Genomic DNA, 25,839 nt, shown 5'->3' with positions numbered 1-25,839 from the left:
AGTCATTATTTACTTGATTGCGAAAATCGGCAATGTAATATATTTGCGATAAAAATTCCCGATTAGAATATTTGCGATCAACACTAAGGCGTAAGCAACTTTCCTATTGGTTGCTAGGGATGTTACTAAGTGCCGATATTCGCAATAAATTCGGGATAAATTCTCGATTAGAATATTCGCAATCAACACTATTCACAGGTGCCAGAAAACGTACTTTTATAATATGCTAATTACCTGTCTACCAGCAAGTAGGGCGTCTACTTGCTGGTAGCAGCCGCAGAAAACCGCCCCCTCCTGTTTACTTACAGGGCCAGCCGCGATCTCCTCCTCCGGCTGACCCTGTCAGCATTTAAAAAAATCGCGCGCCTGTGTTGATTCGGCGCAGGCGCTCTAAGGTAAGGAGGCTCGCCCCTCAGCACTCCCTCAGTGCGCCTGCGCCGATGACTTCTTCTCTTTCGGTGACGTCATCGGCGCAGGCGCACTGAGGGAGTGCTGAGGAGGCTCGCCTCCTTATCTCAGAGCGCACGATTTTTGAAATGCTGACAGGGCCAGCCGGAGGAGGAGATTGCGGCTGGCCCTGTCAATCAACAGGAGGAGGGGGTGGTTTTTTGCAGCTGCTACCAGCAAGTAGATGCCCTACTTGCTGGTAGACAGGTAATTAGCATATCATAAAAGTATGTTTTTTTACATATCTACAGAACGAAAATGATTAATAACATAATTTATAGCTATATCGCAGGATAGGGATTATAAGTGCCCCAAAAAAAAAAAATTAGTTTAGTGGGGTGACAGAAGCCCCTTTAAGTGATTCAAAGAAAAGCAAAACATTTTTCAGTTTATATAATTAATGTTTGAGTTTGTAAAGCAGAATAGAAACACAGCTACTTTTTTTTTTTTAACAGTCTAATATTATTTTTTTTTTAGAGGAACAACACACATTTAATATATTTTTCTTCATGTTTTGATTTGGAATAGAATGTGTAGTGTTCCCAATGCATTTGTGTGTATGGAAATAAAAGCTATTAGAAGGATTTTGAGCTTTGTTCATTTTTTTTTTAACACACTGCTATTATTTTGAACACAACTGTACATGAAAAGGTTCAAAATGTATGGCCATTCACACATCCACAACTGTTTTGCGGATCTGCAAAACACGGACACTGGCCATGTGCATTCCGCATTTTGCAGACCGCACATGGCCGGCCCTGTGATGGAAATGGCTGTTCTTGTCCGTAGCTGCGGAAAAAAATAGGACATGCTCTATTTTTTTGCAGGGCCATGGAACGAAAGTGAGGATGCGGACAGCATTGAAATAAATGCGAACCCATTATGCGGACGTGTGAATGGACCTTTAGGATGTAAGAAATTTTACTGCTAAAATATTCATGGCGAGTTAGCATTATATGTAAAAAAAGAGTGCTTCTTCAAACCCCAACTGTTACATACCAGTAGTTGCGAGTCTTCAGCTAGAATTTCCTGAAGAAGACCTGCCACTTCTCCCATAAAATTATAATTCTGAAGTATCTTTTCTTATAACACCACTTAGTGAAATTACTCTGTTATTCCTCATACAAATCTATGAATAAATTGACAACTGAATGTTACAAGTTTGGGGTTGTTTCCATACACAGTCCAACCAGTGCTGAAATTCTCAAACTGTGTAGGAACAAGCCCCTTTGACAAGTAGTTTAGTGCTCTTGTTAAGAGAAACAAAATATAAGTCTTGCAGGTATGATACCAGATAATGGTTATGACGGATCAAAATGGAATGCTTCTAACGGAAAGCAATAACAAAATTCATAAGGTTGACGTGAGCCCACTCTTTTAGAAAAACGTGTGACGGCTTCATGCTAGGTCATGTAGGCCCATAGAGATGACATTTTCTGGTATGTTTCAGTGACAAGCAGTGCGACTGACAGCTATGCCAGGAAACCTCCTCAAGCTGCACATCCTATAGTTGGTGAATAAAACTTGCTGCCGAGGTCCAGGAACCATTTGTCTTATACCAATCACAGAACACAACAGGCAACATTATCTCATATAGTAGAAGAACCTTCACTTGTGCCAATTACATCATATGACAGTGGACAAAGTGCTTTACCATATATTCCCAAAAATCTTGAGGTGGCTTCACCCCAAGCGTCTTCACTCTCTCCAGCTCCATGATGATGGCTTTCCGGTGACTGGTGCTCTCTATACTGTATGGCTCTTTGGAAAACTCATCCTCAGCCAGTGTCAGTAGAAGCCTGTTCATAGAAGTAGAACTTAGCAATTCGTTAAAGCCAAAAGTACAAGCTGTATCTACCCTCAAAAAGTTATAGCAATGATAACACAAGTGCACAAACTCCATGTAGGTTTCCCTATACAGCTTTAAATGTACAGTACACCTTAAAGGGAGTCTTTCACCTAATCTGAGCGTTTTAGACCGCTCAGATCAGGTTATAGACTCTTTAACCCTCATTACGATCATACCTGTCTCTTATGCGTCCCTCGCCCAGATAATGAAAATTCTTACTGTGCGATGTGCCCAGAAAAACACACCTCCAGCCGGCGGACGTCACAAGCGGCACCAGAGGACGGCGGGCCGGGAACTGGCCCGCGCCTGCGCACTGCTCTGCCCATTATGGGCAGAGGAACATCCTTTCATATTGCGCATGCGCCGGCCGGCTGTCTTTAGTTGGCCGGCGCATGCGCAATATGAAAAGCTGTTCATCTGCCCATAATGGGCAGAGCAGTGCGCAGGTGCGGGCCAGTTCCCAGCCCGCCGTCCTCTGGTGCCGCTCGTGACGTCCGCCGGCTGGAGGTGTGTTTTTCTGGGCACATCGCACAGTAATGCCGCCCCTGGGCACCTTCAGAAGGTAATTTGCATAAGTTTAAAAAGTGTTATTTTCATTATCTGGGCGAGGGACACATAAGAGAAGGGTATGATCGTAATGAGGGTTAAAGAGTCTATAACCTGATCTGAGCGGTCTAAAACGCTCAGATTAGGTGAAAGACTCCCTTTAAGAGGCAATTTTTTAGCAAGGCAGATTTTCTTTCACGGTAATCGCTAACGAGCGTTCGTAGTAACGCTTGTTAGCAATCATCTGGCAGTCTGAGGCCTCATGCACATGGCTGTTGTGTGCCTGTGGCCATATTGCGACCCACATACTGCCTGTTCGCAATACACTGCCACCGGCCCGTGTGCACTACGCATCACGAATGCAGACCCGTTCACTTAAATGGGTCCGGAATCACAGAGATGAGGAACGGAAGCATGGATAGAAGTGCTTCCGTGGTGTTTCTGGCCGTGCCTCCGCACCGCAAAAAATAGAACTTGTTCTATTTTTTTGCGGTGCGGACAGATCATGGACCCATTCAAGTTGAATGGGTCTCGAATCGATTCGTCCCGGCCGCCGCACGGACATTGCCCGTGCATTGGGGACCGCAAATTGCGGTTCCCAATGCACGGTACAGACGCACAACGGTCGTGTGCCTGAAGCCTAATACTGCCTCCAACTGCTCGTTCATTGGGCAATTTAGATCGTTCAGCATGCTGAAGATCTGGAGTTGCTGGCAGCAGATTGTGCTGTGTAATCATGATCTGCAGCCGGCACACGGCTGTCCTGCATGGTGACGAGCGCTGGCATAGCAAACACTCCTCCCCATGCTGCAGAGGACATCTCTGCATGTAATAACAGCAGTGTCCTCTGCTAGCTATCTGGCGACTGCCAACTTGCAGCATCGGGGTGTCTAATTCTATGATAACTTTCCCTTTGTGCTGGTCATCTAATAACCCTTATCTCTAATTTACTAAAAGGTCATAAACACTTATTTAAGCCACATTCTTATCTGTAAGATAATGATTGAGCTATAGTAGTATTTATAATGTCAGAGATCAGAGAGAATCCCCTCAGATTAGCTGGGTGACAGAGCAGAGAGAAAATTAATATCCCTCTATTAGAACATCTCAGCCCTGTACAGAAAAAGGGCTCCATATTTGTAATAAAGACCAATTTAAAAAAATATTTTTAGCTCACAATCAGATCTGGCCACATAAATCGTATCAAGTGGCCACATGTGGATTAGCCACATCGAATAGACCTAAATTTGTGTGCAGATCTGCGACATATGAAACTGTAAATCTGCAGCTGATTTTTTTTAGATGTAAATATCCACTGTGTGAACAAACCCTAAGGGAATCTGTCACCAGGCCGCAAGGAAAATAATCCAACAAGTGTACTAGTACTACCAGTGAGTGGAACCACAACATTTATTTCCAGTAATCTATACCAATATTCTCACCTTCCATTTACCCTTCCAGATAAAAATCTGTCTTTGTAATGGGACGTCCATGGACCCAACTGTTCAAGCCAAAGGACTACCTCTTCAGGGGTCCACTTGATCACTGGTTTGTGGACCAAGAAGTCATGTTCAGATTCGCGGTAGCACCAGTGATACAGCAGTAACATAATCTGAGACACAATCAATGAAAAACCATTAACAGAATACAGAATAACCTTTCCTTGGCAACATTGGCTTCACACAATGTGCTCCTTCCATATAAAATGGCAGGTTGAGTTAATAGTGTTATAAATATAAGAGACAACCCCTTTGAGAAAGCGGATGACTCAGGGCCTAGTCCCAGCACCATGACAAGTGGAATACTTCTTAGTGGCCAGTCTGATAACTGGCCGTCCTTATAATCTGAGGCCCAAGTCTGCCAGAATAGGAGATTGAGATTTGTGCTCACCAGGATAACAACCAGTTTTACAGAGGAGCCATCTGTTCTGGTTCAAAGAGATGTCCATATGGCCAACGCATTTAAGAGAGATGGTTCTAGGCAAGTAACATAGCCCTCTTTACTGCTGTGTATGAGCCCCTGAGGAGCTGGTGCAGAGGATGGGAGTGGTAGTGATCACTGGAGATCGGTGCAGTGGAAATGTAGTACTGAAAAGTAAATGAATAAAAGTCTCTTTTTACGTAGTGCAAAATGTAACTCGTGTCACTTGTAGTCACTTGTGGACAAAGGTGTCCAATCTGTGATACAGGATTGAAGTTAATATGGCCTGGTGGTTATTCTAGGTGATGAGTGTCTGACCTGTTTTCCCTCACCCAGCAACAGGGACTGTGAAGCTGTTGATCATTCTGCTGCTTTTGGGAAAGCTGTATCTTGACTATGGAAATCTTCCTGGAGTAAGGGTCTCACAGGAGAACTGGTTATGGTCCCTTGGAGAAGGAGCTCTGGCATGTGCTTCCTTTCTCCTTGCTCATTATTTTAAATCCCGCTCCTGGAAGTAGGATCAGCTCACTCCTACCAAGAGCAGAGGGACAGAGTGGTTACCCCTGTATCTTCCAACTTTTGCTGACCATACGTCTTTTTGTCCTAGGAGCAGGAGTAATTAGACATGCTTCCTCACTCCTCACTGTCCTAGCTAACACGTTCCTCTACTGGTAAGAAATAGGACCGGCCCACTTCTACCAAGAAGGGGGGAATAGGGTTGTTATTCCTATTCCTGATGCCAACCATACCTCACCTGCTGGTGTACAGTTCAAACATTACATAACATTATATAACAAACCAAACTTTGCAAATACACCCAGATCTGGGGTACTGCATACGCACAATACCAGATGGGATGTATATAAAGGCATTACAAACGACTGTTATACCGGAGGGTTACTTACTGCTACTTTACCAAATATAAATAGCACTATGAAGAAGAAACCATAGTGCCTCTGGTGGTTAGCCTGCTTTTCCCTGGAACACAACTGATTCTGTTCATTCCCATACTGATTGAAGACCTGCAGGGCTCTGACAATGTCAATGTTCTGCTCAACGGCCTCATATTTTTCTTTTATGGTATCAGGAAACAGTTTTTCAATGACGTCCCTGAAAAACAAAATATCAACCAAGAGTTTGTTACAAGATTCACAAAGAAAACGTAGCATTGTGCATTACAGTAGTCATTAAATAATCTGGTCTGTATTATATTTGAATATAAGACAAATTTTAACCTCTGGGTTCCAATATTATCCATACCTAGGTTCTGTCTCACAGAGATTTGCTGGAGTCCAAGTAATATTTTGTCATTTGTACTAATTGCCCCCTTAGCATTGGACTCCAACTATGTACATGTTAAAATGTTTAAGGCGACCCTCCGTTCACAATCCTGCTGGTCCAGCCCTGCATTTGATTGGCCAGAGTGCGCATGTAAGTAGTGCTGGCAAGTCTGAGGGCAGTAGAAAGTCAGACTAACTAATGCACAGCATACACCTGGCCAATGGCCTCATCCCACGTCTGTTTTTGACTGAGAAAAGTCACAAATCCACAAGATTTTTAACTTTTCAATGCATTTGTGACTTCTCTAGTCGCAATTCGCATTTTACTGTGCTCTTGCCAAGTCTACGGTGGCGAGGGCATGCAAAGGGCAGGGCCATTAATCATTACCAAAAACTGTGTAAATAACGACTGAAAACTACAGCAACTCCGAGCTGCCATATATTTTACTCCGACACATGGAGAGCCGGAGGAGGCAGGTAATTTATTAAGATGCCTGCCATTAGTTATAAATTACCTGCCTCCTCTTCTAGCAGGCTCCGGCCTTTATAAATCGAGGCCTAAATGTATTTGGCATCGCTGTAATTGTGTAGACCCAAAGAGTAAAAGTTATTTAAAGGTTTCTGTCATCAGAAAAATCGTTATGTATCTGGCTGACATTAGCGATGTGCTAATGTCAGCAGAACATAACTGTATGATTTTTACCTCCCTGCCTGCCGCCGTTTCCTCAAAATAAAGACTTTTATAATATGCTGATGAGCCTCTAGGTGCTACTGGGGCGTTGCTGCAGCACCTAGAGGCTCCGTCTGCTCAGCCTTTGGCACGCCCATGTCCAGTTGATTGACGTCCTAGTAATGCTCAGTGCTCTGTAAACCTTGCGCCGTCCCATTTTATATTCGGCGCAGGCGCAGTGAGTGAAGCCGGCAGCAGGAGAGCGTCCTTCACTCACTGCACCGAATACTGAATGGGACGGCGTGAAATTTACAGGGCACTGAGGAGAACTAGGACGTCAATCAACTGGACATGGGCGTGAGAAAATGGAGCCTCTAGGTGCTGTAGCAACGCCCCAGTAGCACCTAGAGGCTCATAAGCATATTATAAACGTCTTTATTTTGAGGGAACGGCGGCAGGCAGGTAAAAATCATACAGTTATGTTCTGCTGACATTAGCACATCGCTAATGTCAGCCAGATGCATTAAGATTTGGACAGAAATCCTTTAATGTTACTTAAGCTGAAAAATGAACACCGCAAAACTCAGTAGCATTGTTGCTGTTTTTTCCCCTCCCTTTTATACCCACAAAAAGAGCTAATAAAAGTTTATCAGTAAGTTATATCTACAGTTTTTGGAATGTGAAAATGAAAAAATGAAAAAAGAATTGCTTGGTGCAAAACAGGCTGGTCAGTAAGGGGTTAACCAGTCACGGCTAACCTCTGGCACTCCAGCTGTGGCAAAACTAGGACTCCCAAGCAAGTGTACATCTTAAAAGTTGTAGTTTTACCACAGCTGGAGTGCCGGAGGTTAGCCATAACTGGGATATACCCTTTTCATACCAGCACCATACATGTAGGGAAAACAGGTCAGACATCCATCACCTAGAATAACAGTCAGGCCATATTAACTATAAGCTTGTATCACACAGTGGACACCTACTGTATGTCCACAAGTGCCTACAAGTGACACAAGTTGTATTTTGCACTATGTAAAGATAGACTTTTGGCCTCGTTCTTCAATACATTTCCACTGCACTGATCTCCAGTGAGCAATGTCCTGAGGGAGTACACCGTGACACTACCACTCCCATCTTCTGCACCAGCTTCTCAGGGGCTGGCTGCAATTAAACACTGGCATCTTTAGAAGAATAACTACATCATATATTACAATATGGTAGCAATTAATAGTGCTGTAACCTAAAAAACAAGACTGGTGACGCGATGACGTAATCACTAGTGTTGGGCGAGCATGCTCGGCCGAACAGCAGTTTGGCTCGAGCATCACTATGCTTGGCACATTGCAGTGTTCAGCCGAACACAGTGTGTGCTCGAGCATCACTATGCTTGGCACATTGCAGTGTTCAGCCGAACACAGTGTGTGCTCGAGCGTGATGTCAGAGTCTCCTCCCCGCACGTTTGTTGGCTGGTACGCAGCCAATAAACGTGCGGGTAAGTACTGCCATTCACTGTAATACCATAGCCAGTGATTGGCTGGCCGGAACGAGTCATTGGGTGCTATATAGCACCCGATGACACGTGTTCGGCTTAGTCTTAGTCAAGGAGAGCTGTGCTGAAGAAGGGACAGATAGTGTAGGGAGTGCAATACTAATATTTTTGTTAGAGACCCAAAAGTCCTTTTAAGGAATATAGTTGTATCTGGCAGCACAATATATTTTTAGCGCAACCTGCGGTAAATAGCTTGCAATTGTTTGTCCGCTGCAGACAGAGACATTATCTGCGCTACATCTCCTGTGTAACGTGTGCGCAGCCTAAAAATATCTGTGACATCCAGTCTACTTTTTCTATAGATGATGTCCGCTAAGTCTCCTGTATAACGTTTGCGCTAAAATATCTGAAATATCAGTGACATTCAGTCAAATTTTTTTGCTGCTGGTGGCAGCGACATTACCTGCACTACATCTCCAGTATAACGTTTGCCCATCCTAAATATCAGTGACATCAATTCAGTGTAATTTTTTTATTAGCCGCTGGTGACAGTGACATTACCTGCGCTATACCTCCTGTATAACATTTGTGCAACCTAAATATCAGTGACATTCATTCAGTGTAATTTTTTACTAGGCGGTGGTGACAGCGACATTACTTGTGCTATGCCTCCTGTATAATGTTTGCCCATCCTAAATATCAGTGACATTCAGTGCAAATTTTTTATTAGCAAAGAAATCCCAGCGGGTGCTGATTCTTCAATTCATGTATCCTTTACTTCATCTTGGTAACAATGTAACAATGGAAGCGTTTCGGCCCGTTCAGCCTTCGTCAGCTCAAATTAATACAATGGTTTACCATTATAGCAGTAGAATCAATCACCTGTGGTGACGTCAGACGCCCACAAAAGTGGGCGGCATCCGAATCAATACTATCCAGTTCTCTTATACAATAGAACTATAAACAAATAATTAAAACAATAAAACAGTGAGATAATGCTGATGTAATTCAACTTGCAGCATTATCATTAAAGATTTGATATCATTTATTTAATTTGATATAATTTATTGATACAAATATATAATAAATAATATAATGGATACAATTAAAGACCGTGAAGGTGGGATGCTAAAGTTTGGGCAACCTTGTTAATCGTCATGATTTTCCTGTATAAGTCGTTGGTTGTTAGGATAAAAAATGTCAGTTAAATACAGTACAGACCAAAAGTTTGGACACACCTTCTCATTCAAAGAGTTTTCTTCATTTTCATGACTATGAAAATTGTAGATTCACACTGAAGGCATCAAAACTATGAATTATATATATACACGTAATTATATATTTTTATATATATTTATTTATGTATATATATATATATATATGTATATATATATATATAATTATATACACGTGGAATTATATGCAAAACAAAAAAGTGTGAAACAACTGAAAATATATCATATTCTAGGTTCTTCAAAGTAGCCACCTTTTGCTTTAATTACTGCTTTGCACACTCTTGGCATTCTCTTGATGAGCTTCAGAGAGGTAGTCACCTGAAATGGTTTTCACTTCACAGGTGTGCCCTGTCAGGTTTAATAAGTGGGATTTATTGCCTTATAAATGGGGTTGGGACCATCAGTTGCGTTGTGGAGAAGTCAGGTGGATACACAGCTGATAGTCCTACTGAAATAGACTGTTAGAATTTGTATTATGGCAAGAAAAAAAAAAAAGCAAAGAAGTAAAGTAAAGAAAAATGAGTGGCCATCATTACTTTAAGAAATGAAGGTCATTCAGTCCGAAAAATTGGGAAAACTTTGAAAGTGTCCAAGTGCAGTCACAAAAACCATCAAGCGCTACAAAGAAACTGGCTCACATGCGGACCGCCCCAGGAAAGGAAGACCAAGAGTCACCTCTGCTGTGGAGGATAAGTTCATCTGAGTCACCAGCCTCAGAAATAGCAGGTTAACAGCAGTTCAGATTAGAGACCAGGTCAATGCCACACAGAGTTCTAGCAGCAGACATCTCTAGAACAACTGTTAAGAGGAGACTGTGTGAATCAAGCCTTCATGGTAGAATATCTGCTAGGAAACCACTGCTAAGGACAGGCAACAAGCAGAAGAGACTTGTTTGGGCGAAAGAACACAAGGAATGAACATTAGACCAGTGGAAATCTGTGCTTTGGTCTGAGGAGTCCAAATTTGAGATCTTTGATTCCAACCACCGTGTCTTTGGGCGATGCAGAAAAGGTGAACGGATGGTGGTTCCCACCGTGAAGCATGGAGGAGGAGGTGTGATGGTGCTTTGCTGGTGACACTGTTGGGGATTTATTCAAAATTGAAGGCATACTGAACCAGCATGGCTACCACAGCATCTTGCAGCGGCATGCTATTCCATCCAGTTTGCGTTTAGTTGGACCATCATTTATTTTTCAACAGGACAATGACCCCAAACACACCTCCAGGCTGCGTAAGAGCCACTTGAGCATGAAGGAGAGTGATAGGGTGCTGCGCCAGATGACCTGGTTCCCACCGTGAAGCATGGAGGAGGAGGTGTGATGGTGCTTTGCTGGTGACACTGTTGGGGATTTATTCAAAATTGAAGGCATACTGAACCAGCATGGCTACCACAGCATCTTGCAGCGGCATGCTATTCCATCCAGTTTGCGTTTAGTTGGACCATCATTTATTTTTCAACAGGACAATGACCCCAAACACACCTCCAGGCTGCGTAAGAGCCACTTGAGCATGAAGGAGAGTGATAGGGTGCTGCGCCAGATGACCTGGCCTCCACAGTCACCGGACCTGAACCCAATCGAGATGGTTTGGGGTGAGCTGGACCGCAGAGTGAAGACAAAAGGGTCAACAAGTGCTAAGCATCTCTGGGAACTCCTTCAAGACTGTTGGAAGACCATTTCAGGTGACTACCTCTTGAAGCTCATCAAGAGAATGCCAAGACTGTGCAAAGCAGTAATCAAAGCAAAAAGGTGGCCACTTTGAAGAACCTAGAATATGACATTTTCAGTAGTTTCACACTTTTTTGTTATGTATATAATTCCACATGTGTTAATTCATAGTTGTGATGCCTTCAGTGTGAATATACACTTTTCATAGTCATGAAAATAAAGAAAACTCTTTGAATGAGATGGTGTGTCCAAAATGTTGGTCTGTACTGTATATCATATAGGAGACACACACAGTGATATTTGAGAAGTGAAATGAAGTTTATTGGATTTACAGAAAGTGTGCAATAATTGTTGAAACAAAATTAGGCAGGTGCATACATTTGGGCACTGTTGTCATTTTATTGATTCCAAAACCTTTAAAACTAATTATTGGAACTCAAATTGGCTTGGTAAGCTCAGCGACCCCTGACCGACATACACAGGTGAATCCAATTATGAGAAAGAGTATTCAAGGGGGTCAATTGTAAGTTTCCCTACTCTTTTAATTTTCTCTGAAGAGTAGCAACATGGGGGTCTCAAAACAACTCTCAAATGACTTGAAGACTAAGATTGTTCACCATCATGGTTTAGGGGAAGGATACAGAAAGCTGTCTCAGAGATTTCAGCTGTCTGTTTCCACAGTTAGGAACATATTGGGGAAATGGAAGACCACAGGCTCAGTTCAAGTTAAGGCTCGAAGTGGCAGACCAAGAAAAATCTCTGATAGACAGAAGCGTTGAATGGTGAGAACAGTCAGAGTCAACCCACAGACCAGCACCAAAGACCTACATCATCTTGCTGCAGATGGAGTCACTGTGCATCGTTCAACCATTCGGCGCACTTTACACAAGGAAATGCTGTATGCGAGAGTGATGCAGAGGAAGCCTTTTCTCTGCCCACAGCACAAAAAGTGCCGCTTGAGGTGGGCTAAAGCACATTTGGACAAGCCAGCTTCATTTTGGAATATAGTGATGTGGACTGATAAATCTAAAATTGAGTTATTTGGCCATAACAAGGGGCGTTATGCATGGAGGAAAAAGAAACACAGCATTCCAAGAAAAACACCTACTACCTACAGTAAAATATGGTAGTGGTTCCATGCTGTGAGACTGTGTGGCCAGTGCAGGGACTGGGAATCTTGTCAAAGTTGAGAGACGCATGGATTCCACTCGGTATCAGCAGATTCTGGAGACCAATGTCCAGGAATCGGTGACAAAGCTGAAGCTGCGCCGGGGCTGGATTTTTCAACAAGACAACGACCCTGAACACTGCTCAAAATCCACTAAGGCATTTATGCAGAGGAACAAGTACAATGTTCTGGAATGGCCATCTCCGTTCCCAGACCTGAATATAATTGAAAATCTGTGATGTGACTTAAAGAGAGCTGTCCATGCTCGGAAGCCAATAAACCTGAATGAACTAAAGATGTTTTGTAAAGAGGAATGGTCCAAAATACCTTCAACCAGAATCCAGACTCATTGGAACCTACAGGAAGCGTTTAGAGGCTGTAATTTCTGCAAAAGGAGGATCTACTAAATATTGATTTCATTTCTTTCTTGTGGTGCCCAAATTCATGCACCTGCCTAATTTTGTTTAAACAATTATAGCACACTTTTTGTAAATCCAATAAACTTCATTTCACTTCTCAAATATCACTGTGTCTCCTATATGATATATTTAACTGACTTTCGCACTGTATGTTCAATTTCAAGAGTACGCAAAACTGAAGCAATCCTATATTGTAAAATCCTCCAATGGTCATGAAAAGAGATCCTTATAAACCATACAGTGTATCTGTAAGTGCAAAGGTTGTATGTCTTATACTAAAAAACATCCAAAAGTAGTCCTCAAAAGGTAAAAGTACACCAATTTTTCATATGCGGCCATACATACAGATGCAGTTCATGTTAGACCCGTATAGTTTGTTGATATAATAAAAAATGCTGGAAATAAGTCAGCGGTGTCCCACTACACTGAATATACAAGCGGTGTCCCGCTTCACAGAAACTTACTGAATGGAGCTCCTATTGCTGGTCTTATCCTCATACAGCATAAGGTATAGTCTTTGCCAGAATGTCATGCAATATCTATTATTTCGTGAGACATGTTACACCTTGATATGACTGTTACAACTCACGAATTGGCGTCCTCACCGCTTCTCTCTCCCACCTTGGCTAGCACCGCACTCTGACCTCTATCTGTGTTCCGGTGCCGGTTCATGATGCGACCGATACCGTCTTACAAACAGGTAAATCTGTGTTAAGCGGTTGGGATGGCTCTCGATATCTTTAATTTGCAGATGATTCTTTTATGCAGTAGTGATGGACCAACAGTATTTAGTAATAAGGGTCTTCTTAGTCTTTCATGAGAGGTTGTACCAGACGCGTTTCGGGACTACTAATGTTCCCTTCCTCAGTGGTTACTTTTCTCCCATTATGCCCCCTTATTTATAGTGGGTTCGGTACTCTTCAAACTTTGACATGGATTTGATTGGTAATGTAATATTGATTAGAAAACTATTAAAGCAATCTTAAAATCAATCAAAAAGACATACAATTATGTGATGAGAGATATAATGTCCAAAGGAACATAAAACGCATCAGGTGTCAAGGTGCAGTTCTGGTGCGTTTATAGCATGTTTGTAATGCGATTTTGATAAAATCTTATATATAAAGTTTCTCAAATGTGATGAGAGATATAATGTCCAAAGGAACATAAAACGCATCAGGTGTCAAGGTGCAGTTCTGGTGCGTTTATAGCGTGTTTGTAATGCGATTTTGATAAAATCTTATATATAAAGTTTCTCAAATGTTTCCATTCACTAATAAGGAGTATTCTTTTCAATAAAATGTTAACAACAAGTACAGGAGACATAAATTGCAAAAAATATATATTTTTTAGTATAAAAAAATTGTATAGAAATATATATAAAATGTCCATAAAAGTTATTGTATATAAGAGAAAAATCAAAAAGTATATGAGGTATATAAAAAATGATATAAAAATAATATAAAAATCATATAATAGGTATAAAAAAAATGGCAGAGAGAAGTTTTCTCTCTCCGCTTTCTTCTTTTTCTTTATCAATATAGGGCAATTATCAGAACTGGATTGGAGGTATCATAGGTGGGGGCCTATTGTCAAGAGAGGATCGGTCATAATAAATGTGACACGGTCCACAGTCGGCAAATGGCGCCCACCTACTATCTACAGGAAACCAAAAAGTTCAAATTCCGCTTTTAATCCGGTGGGTAAGAGTATTTAACTCAAATATTCTTTTTGTTTCTAATCTTGACATTTTCCCTATGTAGTCTCCTTCTCTCCAATCCCTATGTATTTTATCAATCGCAGCAAATTTTAATCCCAATGGGTCTTGATTAGAGTTGAGCGAACACCTGGATGTTCGGGTTCGAGAAGTTCGGCCGAACATCCCGGAAATGTTCGGGTTCGGGATCCGAACCCGATCCGAACTTCGTCCCGAACCCGAACCCCATTGAAGTCAATGGGGACCCGAACTTTTCGGCACTAAAAAGGCTGTAAAACAGCCCAGGAAAGAGCTAGAGGGCTGCAAAAGGCAGCAACATGTAGGTAAATCCCCTGCAAACAAATGTGGATAGGGAAATGAATTAAAATAAAAATTAAATAAATAAAAATTAACCAAAATCAATTGGAGAGAGGTTCCATAGCAGAGAATCTGGCTTCCCGTCACCCACCACTGGAACAGTCCATTCTCAGATATTTAGGCCCCGGCACCCAGGCAGAGGAGAGAGGTCCCGTAACAGAGAATCTGTCTTCATGTCAGCAGAGAATTAGTCTGCATGTCATAGCAGAGAATGAGGCTTCACGTCAGCCACCACTGCAACAGTCCATTGGCATATATTTAGGCCCAGCACCCAGGCAGAGGAGGGAGGTCCCGTAACAGAGAATCTGTCTTCATGTCAGCAGAGAATTAGTCTGCATGTCATAGCAGAGAATGAGGCTTCACGTCAGCCACCACTGCAACAGTCCATTGGCATATATTTAGGCCCAGCACACACACAGGCAGAGGAGAGAGGTCCCGTAACAGAGAATCTGGCTTCATGTCAGCAGAGAATCAGTCTGCATGTCATAGCAGAGAATGAGGCTTCACGTCAGCCACCACTGCAACAGTCCATTGGCATATATTTAGGCCCAGCACACACACAGGCAGAGGAGAGAGGTCCCGTAACAGAGAATCTGGCTTCATGTCAGCAGAGAATCAGTCTGCATGTCATAGCAGAGAATGAGGCTTCACGTCAGCCACCACTGCAACAGTCCATTGGCATATATTTAGGCCCAGCACCCAGGCAGAGGAGGGAGGTCCCGTAACAGAGAATCTGGCTTCATGTCAGCAGAGAATCAGTCTTCATATCATAGCAGAGAATCAGGCTTCACGTCACCCACCACTGTAAGAGTCAATTTTCATAAATTTAGGCCCAGAACCCAGGCAGAGGAGAAAGGTCCCGTAACAGACAATCTGGCTTCATGTCAGCAGAGAATCAGTCTTCATATCATAGCAGAGAATCAGGCTTCACGTCACCCACCACTGTAAGAGTCAATTTTCAAAAATTTAGGCCCAGAACCCAGGCAGAGGAGAAAGGTCCCGTAACAGACAATCTGGCTTCATGTCAGCAGAGAATCAGTCTTCATATCATAGCAGAGAATCAGGCTTCACGTCACCCACCACTGTAAGAGTCAATTTTCATAAATTTAGGCCCAGAACCCAGGCAGAGGAGAAAGGTCCCGTAACAGACAATCTGGCTTCATGTCAGCAGAGAATCAGTCTTCATATCATAGCAGAGAATCAGGCTTCACGTCACCCACCACTGCAACAGTCCATTGGCATATATTTAGGCCTAGCACACAGGCAGAGCAGAGAGGTCCCGTAACAGACAATCTGGCTTCATGACAGCAGAGAATCAGTCTGCATGTCATAGCAGAGAATGAGGCTTCACGTCAGCCACCACTGCAACAGTCCATTGGCATATATTTAGGCCCAGCACCCAGGCAGAGGAGGGAGGTCCCGTAACAGAGAATCTGTCTTCATGTCAGCAGAGAATTAGTCTGCATGTCATAGCAGAGAATGAGGCTTCACGTCAGCCACCACTGCAACAGTCCATTGGCATATATTTAGGCCCAGCACCCAGGCAGAGGAGGGAGGTCCCGTAACAGAGAATCTGTCTTCATGTCAGCAGAGAATTAGTCTGCATGTCATAGCAGAGAATCAGGCTTCACGTCACCCACCACTGTAAGAGTCAATTTTCAAAAATTTAGGCCCAGAACCCAGGCAGAGGAGAAAGGTCCCGTAACAGACAATCTGGCTTCATGTCAGCAGAGAATCAGTCTTCATATCATAGCAGAGAATCAGGCTTCACGTCACCCACCACTGTAAGAGTCAATTTTCATAAATTTAGGCCCAGAACCCAGGCAGAGGAGAAAGGTCCCGTAACAGACAATCTGGCTTCATGTCAGCAGAGAATCAGTCTTCATATCATAGCAGAGAATCAGGCTTCACGTCACCCACCACTGCAACAGTCCATTGGCATATATTTAGGCCTAGCACACAGGCAGAGCAGAGAGGTCCCGTAACAGACAATCTGGCTTCATGACAGCAGAGAATCAGTCTGCATGTCATAGCAGAGAATGAGGCTTCACGTCAGCCACCACTGCAACAGTCCATTGGCATATATTTAGGCCCAGCACCCAGGCAGAGGAGGGAGGTCCCGTAACAGAGAATCTGTCTTCATGTCAGCAGAGAATTAGTCTGCATGTCATAGCAGAGAATGAGGCTTCACGTCAGCCACCACTGCAACAGTCCATTGGCATATATTTAGGCCCAGCACCCAGGCAGAGGAGGGAGGTCCCGTAAAAGAGAATCTGTCTTCATGTCAGCAGAGAATTAGTCTGCATGTCATAGCAGAGAATGAGGCTTCACGTCAGCCACCACTGCAACAGTCCATTGGCATATATTTAGGCCCAGCACCCAGGCAGAGGAGGGAGGTCCCGTAACAGACAATCTGGCTTCATGTCAGCAGAGAATCAGTCTTCATATCATAGCAGAGAATCAGGCTTCACGTCACCCACCACTGTAAGAGTCAATTTTCATAAATTTAGGCCCAGAACCCAGGCAGAGGAGAAAGGTCCCGTAACAGACAATCTGGCTTTATGTCAGCAGAGAATCAGTCTTCATATCATAGCAGAGAATCAGGCTTCACGTCACCCACCACTGCAACAGTCCATTGGCATATATTTAGGCCTAGCACACAGGCAGAGCAGAGAGGTCCCGTAACAGACAATCTGGCTTCATGACAGCAGAGAATCAGTCTGCATGTCATAGCAGAGAATGAGGCTTCACGTCAGCCACCACTGCAACAGTCCATTGGCATATATTTAGGCCCAGCACCCAGGCAGAGGAGGGAGGTCCCGTAACAGAGAATCTGTCTTCATGTCAGCAGAGAATTAGTCTGCATGTCATAGCAGAGAATGAGGCTTCACGTCAGCCACCACTGCAACAGTCCATTGGCATATATTTAGGCCCAGCACCCAGGCAGAGGAGGGAGGTCCCGTAACAGAGAATCTGTCTTCATGTCAGCAGAGAATTAGTCTGCATGTCATAGCAGAGAATGAGGCTTCACGTCAGCCACCACTGCAACAGTCCATTGGCATATATTTAGGCCCAGCACCCAGGCAGAGGAGGGAGGTCCCGTAACAGACAATCTGGCTTCATGTCAGCAGAGAATCAGTCTTCATATCATAGCAGAGAATCAGGCTTCACGTCACCCACCACTGCAACAGTCCATTGGCATATATTTAGGCCTAGCACACAGGCAGAGCAGAGAGGTCCCGTAACAGACAATCTGGCTTCATGACAGCAGAGAATCAGTCTGCATGTCATAGCAGAGAATGAGGCTTCACGTCAGCCACCACTGCAACAGTCCATTGGCATATATTTAGGCCCAGCACCCAGGCAGAGGAGGGAGGTCCCGTAACAGAGAATCTGTCTTCATGTCAGCAGAGAATTAGTCTGCATGTCATAGCAGAGAATGAGGCTTCACGTCAGCCACCACTGCAACAGTCCATTGGCATATATTTAGGCCCAGCACCCAGGCAGAGGAGGGAGGTCCCGTAACAGAGAATCTGTCTTCATGTCAGCAGAGAATTAGTCTGCATGTCATAGCAGAGAATGAGGCTTCACGTCAGCCACCACTGCAACAGTCCATTGGCATATATTTAGGCCCAGCACCCAGGCAGAGGAGGGAGGTCCCGTAACAGACAATCTGGCTTCATGTCAGCAGAGAATCAGTCTTCATATCATAGCAGAGAATCAGGCTTCACGTCACCCACCACTGCAACAGTCCATTGGCATATATTTAGGCCTAGCACACAGGCAGAGCAGAGAGGTCCCGTAACAGACAATCTGGCTTCATGACAGCAGAGAATCAGTCTTCATATCATAGCAGAGAATCAGGCTTCACGTCACCCACCACTGTAAGAGTCAATTTTCATAAATTTAGGCCCAGAACCCAGGCAGAGGAGAAAGGTCCCGTAACAGACAATCTGGCTTCATGTCAGCAGAGAATTAGTCTGCATGTCATAGCAGAGAATCAGGCTTCATGTCAGCCACCACTGCAACAGTCCATTGGCATATATTTAGGCCTAGCACACAGGCAGAGGAGAGGTTCATTCAACTTTGGGTAGCATCGCAATATAATGGTAAAATGAAAATAAAAATAGGATTGAATGAGGAAGTGCCCTGGAGTCCAATAATATATGGTTATGGGGAGGTAGTTAATGTCTAATCTGGACAAGGGACGGACAGGTCCTGTGGGATCCATGCCTGGTTCATTTTTATGAACGTCAGCTTGTCCACATTGGCTGTAGACAGGCGGCTGCGTTTGTCTGTAATGACGCCCCCTGCCGTGCTGAATACACGTTCAGACAAAACGCTGGCTGCCGGGCAGGCCAGCACCTCCAAGGCATAAAAGGCTAGCTCTGGCCACGTGGACAATTTAGAGACCCAGAAGTTGAATGGGGCCGAACCATCAGTCAGTACGTGGAGGGGTGTGCACACGTACTGTTCCACCATGTTAGTGAAATGTTGCCTCCTGCTAACACGTTGCGTATCAGGTGGTGGTGCAGTTAGCTGTGGCGTGTTGACAAAAGTTTTCCACATCTCTGCCATGCTAACCCTGCCCTCAGAGGAGCTGGCCGTGACACAGCTGCCTTGGCGACCTCTTGCTCCTCCTCTGCCTTGGCCTTGGGCTTCCACTTGTTCCCCTGTGACATTTGGGAATGCTCTCAGTAGCGCGTCTACCAACGTGCGCTTGTACTCGCGCATCTTCCTATCACGCTCCAGTGCAGGAAGTAAGGTGGGCACATTGTCTTTGTAGCGTGGATCCAGCAGGGTGGCAACCCAGTAGTCCGCACAGGTTAAAATGTGGGCAACTCTGCTGTCGTTGCGCAGGCACTGCAGCATGTAGTCGCTCATGTGTGCCAGGCTGCCCAGGGATAAGGACAAGCTGTCCTCTGTGGGAGGCGTATCGTCATCGTCCTGCCTTTCCCCCCAGCCACGCACCAGTGATGGACCCGAGCTGCGTTGGGTGCCACCCCGCTGTGACCATGCTTCATCCTCATCCTCCTCCACCTCCTCCTCATCCTCGTCCTCCTCGTCCTCCAGTAGTGGGCCCTGGCTGGCCACATTTGTACCTGGCCTCTGCTGTTGCAAAAAACCTCCCTCTGAGTCACTTCGAAGAGACTGGCCTGAAAGTGCTAAAAATGACCCCTCTTCCTCATCCTCCTCCTCCTCCTCCTGGGCCACCTCCTGTTCCATCATCGCCCTAAGTGTTTTCTCAAGGAGACATAGAAGTGGTATTGTAACGCTGATAACGGTGTCATCGCCACTGGCCATGTTGGTGGAGTACTCGAAACAGCGCAACAGGGCACACAGGTCTCGCATGGAGGCCCAGTCATTGGTGGTGAAGTGGTGCTGTTCTGTAGTGCGACTGACCCGTGCGTGCTGCAGCTGAAACTCCACTATGGCCTGCTGCTGCTCGCACAGTCTGTCCAGCATGTGCAAGGTGGAGTTCCACCTGGTGGGCACGTCGCATATGAGGCGGTGAGCGGGAAGGCCGAAGTTACGCTGTAGCGCAGACAGGCGAGCAGCGGCAGGATGTGAACGCCGGAAGCGCGAACAGACGGCCCGCACTTTATGCAGCAGCTCTGACATGTCGGGGTAGTTGTGAATGAACTTCTGCACCACCAAATTCAGCACATGCGCCAAGCAAGGGATGTGCGTCAAACTGGCTAGTCCCAGAGCTGCAACGAGATTTCGCCCATTATCACACACCACCAGGCCGGGCTTGAGGCTCACCGGCAGCAACCACTCGTCGGTCTGTTGTTCAATACCCCGCCACAACTCCTGTGCGGTGTGGGGCCTGTCCCCCAAACATATGAGTTTCAGAATGGCCTGCTGACGTTTACCCCGGGCTGTGCTGAAGTTGGTGGTGAAGGTGTGTGGCTGACTGGATGAGCAGGTGGAAGAAGAGGAGGAGGAAGCCGAGAAGGAGGAGGTGGCAACAGGAGGCAAAGAATGTTGCCCTGCGATCCTTGGCGGCGGCAGGACGTGCGCCAAACAGCTCTCCGCCTGGGGCCCAGCTGCCACTACATTTACCCAGTGTGCAGTTAGGGAGATATAGCGTCCCTGGCCGTGCTTACTGGTCCACGTATCTGTGGTTAGGTGGACCTTGCTACAGATGGCGTTGCGCAGTGCACACTTGATTTTATCGGATACTTGGTTGTGCAGGGAAGGCACGGCTCTCTTGGAGAAGTAGTGGCGGCTGGGAACAACATACTGTGGGACAGCAAGCGACATGAGCTGTTTGAAGCTGTCTGTGTCCACCAGCCTAAATGACAGCATTTCATAGGCCAGTAGTTTAGAAATGCTGGCATTCAGGGCCAGGGATCGAGGGTGGCTAGGTGGGAATTTACGCTTTCTATCAAATGTTTGTGAGATGGAGAGCTGAACGCTGGCGTGTGACATGGTTGAGACGCTTGGTGACGGAGGTGGTGGTGGTGGTGTTGGTGGTACATCCCCTGTTTGCTGGGCGGCAGGTGCCAACGTTCCTCCAGAGGCGGAGGAAGAGGCCGAGGCGGCAGCAGCAGAATAGGCCGAGGCGGCAGCAGCAGAAGAGGTAGCAGGGGGAGCCTGAGTGACTTCCTTGGTTTTAAGGTGTTTCCTCCACTGCAGTTCATGCTTTGCATGCAGGTGCCTGGTCATGCAGGTTGTGCTCAGGTTCAGAACGTTAATGCCTCGCTTCAGGCTCTGATGGCACAGCGTGCAAACCACTCGGGTCTTGTCGTCAGCACATTGTTTGAAGAAGTGCCATGCCAGGGAACTCCTTGAAGCTGCCTTTGGGGTGCTCGGTCCCAGATGGCGGCGGTCAGTAGCAGGCGGAGTCTCTTGGCGGCGGGTGTTCTGCTTTTGCCCACTGCTCCCTCTTTTGCTACGCTGTTGGCTCGGTCTCACCACTGCCTCTTCCTCCGAACTGTGAAAGTCAGTGGCACGACCTTCATTCCATGTGGGGTCTAGGACCTCATCGTCCCCTGCATCGTCTTCCACCCAGTCTTGATCCCTGACCTCCTGTTCAGTCTGCACACTGCAGAAAGACGCAGCAGTTGGCACCTGTGTTTCGTCATCATCAGAGACATGCTGAGGTGGTATTCCCATGTCCTCATCATCAGGAAACATAAGTGGTTGTGCGTCAGTGCATTCTATGTCTTTCACCGCTGGGGAAGGGCTAGGTGGATGCCCTTGGGAAACCCTGCCAGCGGAGTCTTCAAACAGCATAAGAGACTGCTGCATAACTTGAGGCTGAGACAGTTTCCCTGGTATGCATGGGGGTGATGTGACAGACTGATGGGGTTGGTTTTCAGGCGCCATCTGTGCGCTTTCTGCAGAAGACTGGGTGGGAGATAATGTGAACGTGCTGGATCCACTGTCGGCCACCCAATTGACTAATGCCTGTACCTGCTCAGGCCTTACCATCCTTAGAACGGCATTGGGCCCCACCATATATCGCTGTAAATTCTGGCGGCTACTGGGACCTGAGGTAGTTGGTACACTAGGACGTGTGGATGTGGCAGAACGGCCACGTCCTCTCCCAGCACCAGAGGGTCCACTAACACCACCACGACCATGTCCACGTCCGCGTCCCTTACTAGATGTTTTTCTCATTGTTATGGTTCACCACAACAACAAATATATTATTTGGCCCAATGTATTGTATTCAAATTCAGCGGGATATAAATTTGAGGCCTAGTATTTAGGCGCTGGGTGACCGGTATGGATTTAGTGACAGAATTAGACTTGGAAATGCACAGAAGCGTGTGTGTGAAGTTATTCTGAATGACCCAATGTGCACCTTGAATATTATATACCCTTTTAGGGATAGATTTCAAATAGCTCTGATATAGCAGAAACCACTAAATTATGAAATTGCTAAATTGGGAATTGTACTTCAACCCAGAACAAAAAATGTGCTTTGACGGGCACTAAATAACTTTCCCAGCTACAACAGGACAACGGTAACGAGAGATTTAGAGGGATTTAAATTTGAGGCCTAGTATTTAGGCGCTGGGTGACAGGTATGGGTTTAGTGACAGAATTAGACTTGGAAATACACAGTAGCGGGTGTGTGTGAAGTTATTCTGAATGACCCTATGTGCACCTTCAATATTATATACCCTTTTAGGGATAGATTTCAAATAGCTCTGATATAGCAGGAAACCACTAAATTATGAAATTGCTAAATTGGGAATTGTACTTCAACCCAGAACAAAAAATGTGCTTTGACGGGCACTAAATAACTTTCCCAGCTACAACAGGACAACGGTAACGAGAGATTTAGAGGGATTTAAATTTGAGGCCTAGTATTTAGGCGCTGGGTGACAGGTATGGGTTTAGTGACAGAATTAGACTTGGAAATACACAGTAGCGGGTGTGTGTGAAGTTATTCTGAATGACCCTATGTGCACCTTCAATATTATATACCCTTTTATGGATAGATTTCAAATAGCTCTGATATAGCAGGAACCACTAAATTATGAAATTGCTAAATTGGGAATTGTACTTCAACCCAGAACAAAAAATGTGCTTTGACGGGCACTAAATAACTTTCCCAGCTACAACAGGACAACGGTAACGAGAGATTTAGAGGGATTTAAATTTGAGGCCTAGTATTTAGGCGCTGGGTGACAGGTATGGGTTTAGTGACAGAATTAGACTTGGAAATACACAGTAGCGGGTGTGTGTGAAGTTATTCTGAATGACCCTATGTGCACCTTCAATATTATATACCCTTTTAGGGATAGATTTCAAATAGCTCTGATATAGCAGAAACCACTAAATTATGAAATTGCTAAATTGGGAATTGTACTTCAACCCAGAACAAAAAATGTGCTTTGACGGGCACTAAATAACTTTCCCAGCTACAACAGGACAACGGTAACGAGAGATTTAGAGGGATTTAAATTTGAGGCCTAGTATTTAGGCGCTGGGTGACAGGTATGGGTTTAGTGACAGAATTAGACTTGGAAATACACAGTAGCGGGTGTGTGTGAAGTTATTCTGAATGACCCTATGTGCACCTTCAATATTATATACCCTTTTATGGATAGATTTCAAATAGCTCTGATATAGCAGAAACCACTAAATTATGAAATTGCTAAATTGGGAATTGTACTTCAACCCAGAACAAAAAATGTGCTTTGACGGGCACTAAATAACTTTCCCAGCTACAACAGGACAACGGTAACGAGAGATTTAGAGGGATTTAAATTTGAGGCCTAGTATTTAGGCGCTGGGTGACAGGTATGGGTTTAGTGACAGAATTAGACTTGGAAATACACAGTAGCGGGTGTGTGTGAAGTTATTCTGAATGACCCTATGTGCACCTTCAATATTATATACCCTTTTAGGGATAGATTTCAAATAGCTCTGATATAGCAGAAACCACTAAATTATGAAATTGCTAAATTGGGAATTGTACTTCAACCCAGAACAAAAAATGTGCTTTGACGGACACTAAATATCTTGCCCAGCAACAACAGTACAGCGGTGGGTAACGAGAGATTTAGAGGGAATTAAATTTGAGGCCTAGTATTTAGGCGCTGGGTCACCGGTATGGATTTAGTGACAGAATTAGACTTGGAAATACACAGTAGCGGGTGTGTGTGAAGTTATTCTGAATGACCCTATGTGCACCTTCAATATTATATACCCTTTTTGGGATAGATTTCAAATAGCTCTGATATAGCAGGAACCACTAAATTATGAAATTGCTAAATTGGGAATTGTACTTCAACCCAGAACAAAAAATGTGCTTTGACGGGCACTAAATAACTTTCCCAGCTACAACAGGACAACGGTAACGAGAGATTTAGAGGGATTTAAATTTGAGGCCTAGTATTTAGGCGCTGGGTGACAGGTATGGGTTTAGTGACAGAATTAGACTTGGAAATACACAGTAGCGGGTGTGTGTGAAGTTATTCTGAATGACCCTATGTGCACCTTCAATATTATATACCCTTTTAGGGATAGATTTCAAATAGCTCTGATATAGCAGAAACCACTAAATTATGAAATTGCTAAATTGGGAATTGTACTTCAACCCAGAACAAAAAATGTGCTTTGACGGGCACTAAATAACTTTCCCAGCTACAACAGGACAACGGTAACGAGAGATTTAGAGGGATTAAATTTGAGGCCTAGTATTTAGGCGCTGGGTGACAGGTATGGGTTTAGTGACAGAATTAGACTTGGAAATACACAGTAGCGGGTGTGTGTGAAGTTATTCTGAATGACCCTATGTGCACCTTCAATATTATATACCCTTTTAGGGATAGATTTCAAATAGCTCTGATATAGCAGAAACCACTAAATTATGAAATTGCTAAATTGGGAATTGTACTTCAACCCAGAACAAAAAATGTGCTTTGACGGGCACTAAATAACTTTCCCAGCTACAACAGGACAACGGTAACGAGAGATTTAGAGGGATTTAAATTTGAGGCCTAGTATTTAGGCGCTGGGTGACAGGTATGGGTTTAGTGACAGAATTAGACTTGGAAATACACAGTAGCGGGTGTGTGTGAAGTTATTCTGAATGACCCTATGTGCACCTTCAATATTATATACCCTTTTAGGGATAGATTTCAAATAGCTCTGATATAGCAGAAACCACTAAATTATGAAATTGCTAAATTGGGAATTGTACTTCAACCCAGAACAAAAAATGTGCTTTGACGGGCACTAAATAACTTTCCCAGCTACAACAGGACAACGGTAACGAGAGATTTAGAGGGATTTAAATTTGAGGCCTAGTATTTAGGCGCTGGGTGACAGGTATGGGTTTAGTGACAGAATTAGACTTGGAAATACACAGTAGCGGGTGTGTGTGAAGTTATTCTGAATGACCCTATGTGCACCTTCAATATTATATACCCTTTTAGGGATAGATTTCAAATAGCTCTGATATAGCAGAAACCACTAAATTATGAAATTGCTAAATTGGGAATTGTACTTCAACCCAGAACAAAAAATGTGCTTTGACGGACACTAAATATCTTGCCCAGCAACAACAGTACAGCGGTGGGTAACGAGAGATTTAGAGGGAATTAAATTTG

The 25,839-nt window shown here is 44.5% G+C and overlaps 1 protein-coding gene across 1 annotated transcript in view; it reads right to left on the bottom strand.

Moving 5' to 3' along the window:
* Positions 1-2,068: 2,068 nt before the first annotated feature.
* Positions 2,069-25,839, bottom strand: part of LOC122945453 (bifunctional apoptosis regulator-like) — a 92,311-nt gene continuing 68,540 nt past the window's right edge. The window contains exons 3-5 of the mRNA XM_044304521.1: positions 5,668-5,872; positions 4,285-4,454; positions 2,069-2,246 (exon numbers count right to left, since the gene is read on the bottom strand). Coding sequence (XP_044160456.1) covers positions 2,069-2,246; positions 4,285-4,454; positions 5,668-5,872 — 553 coding nt within the window. The remainder of the gene's footprint in view (positions 2,247-4,284; positions 4,455-5,667; positions 5,873-25,839) is intronic.

The sequence above is a fragment of the Bufo gargarizans genome, chromosome 8 (genome assembly GCF_014858855.1).
Source record: "Bufo gargarizans isolate SCDJY-AF-19 chromosome 8, ASM1485885v1, whole genome shotgun sequence".
Classification (NCBI taxonomy): Eukaryota; Metazoa; Chordata; class Amphibia; order Anura; family Bufonidae; genus Bufo; species Bufo gargarizans.
Note: the sequence above shows the minus strand (reverse complement) of the source record. Positions and strands in the feature narration are given on the sequence as shown.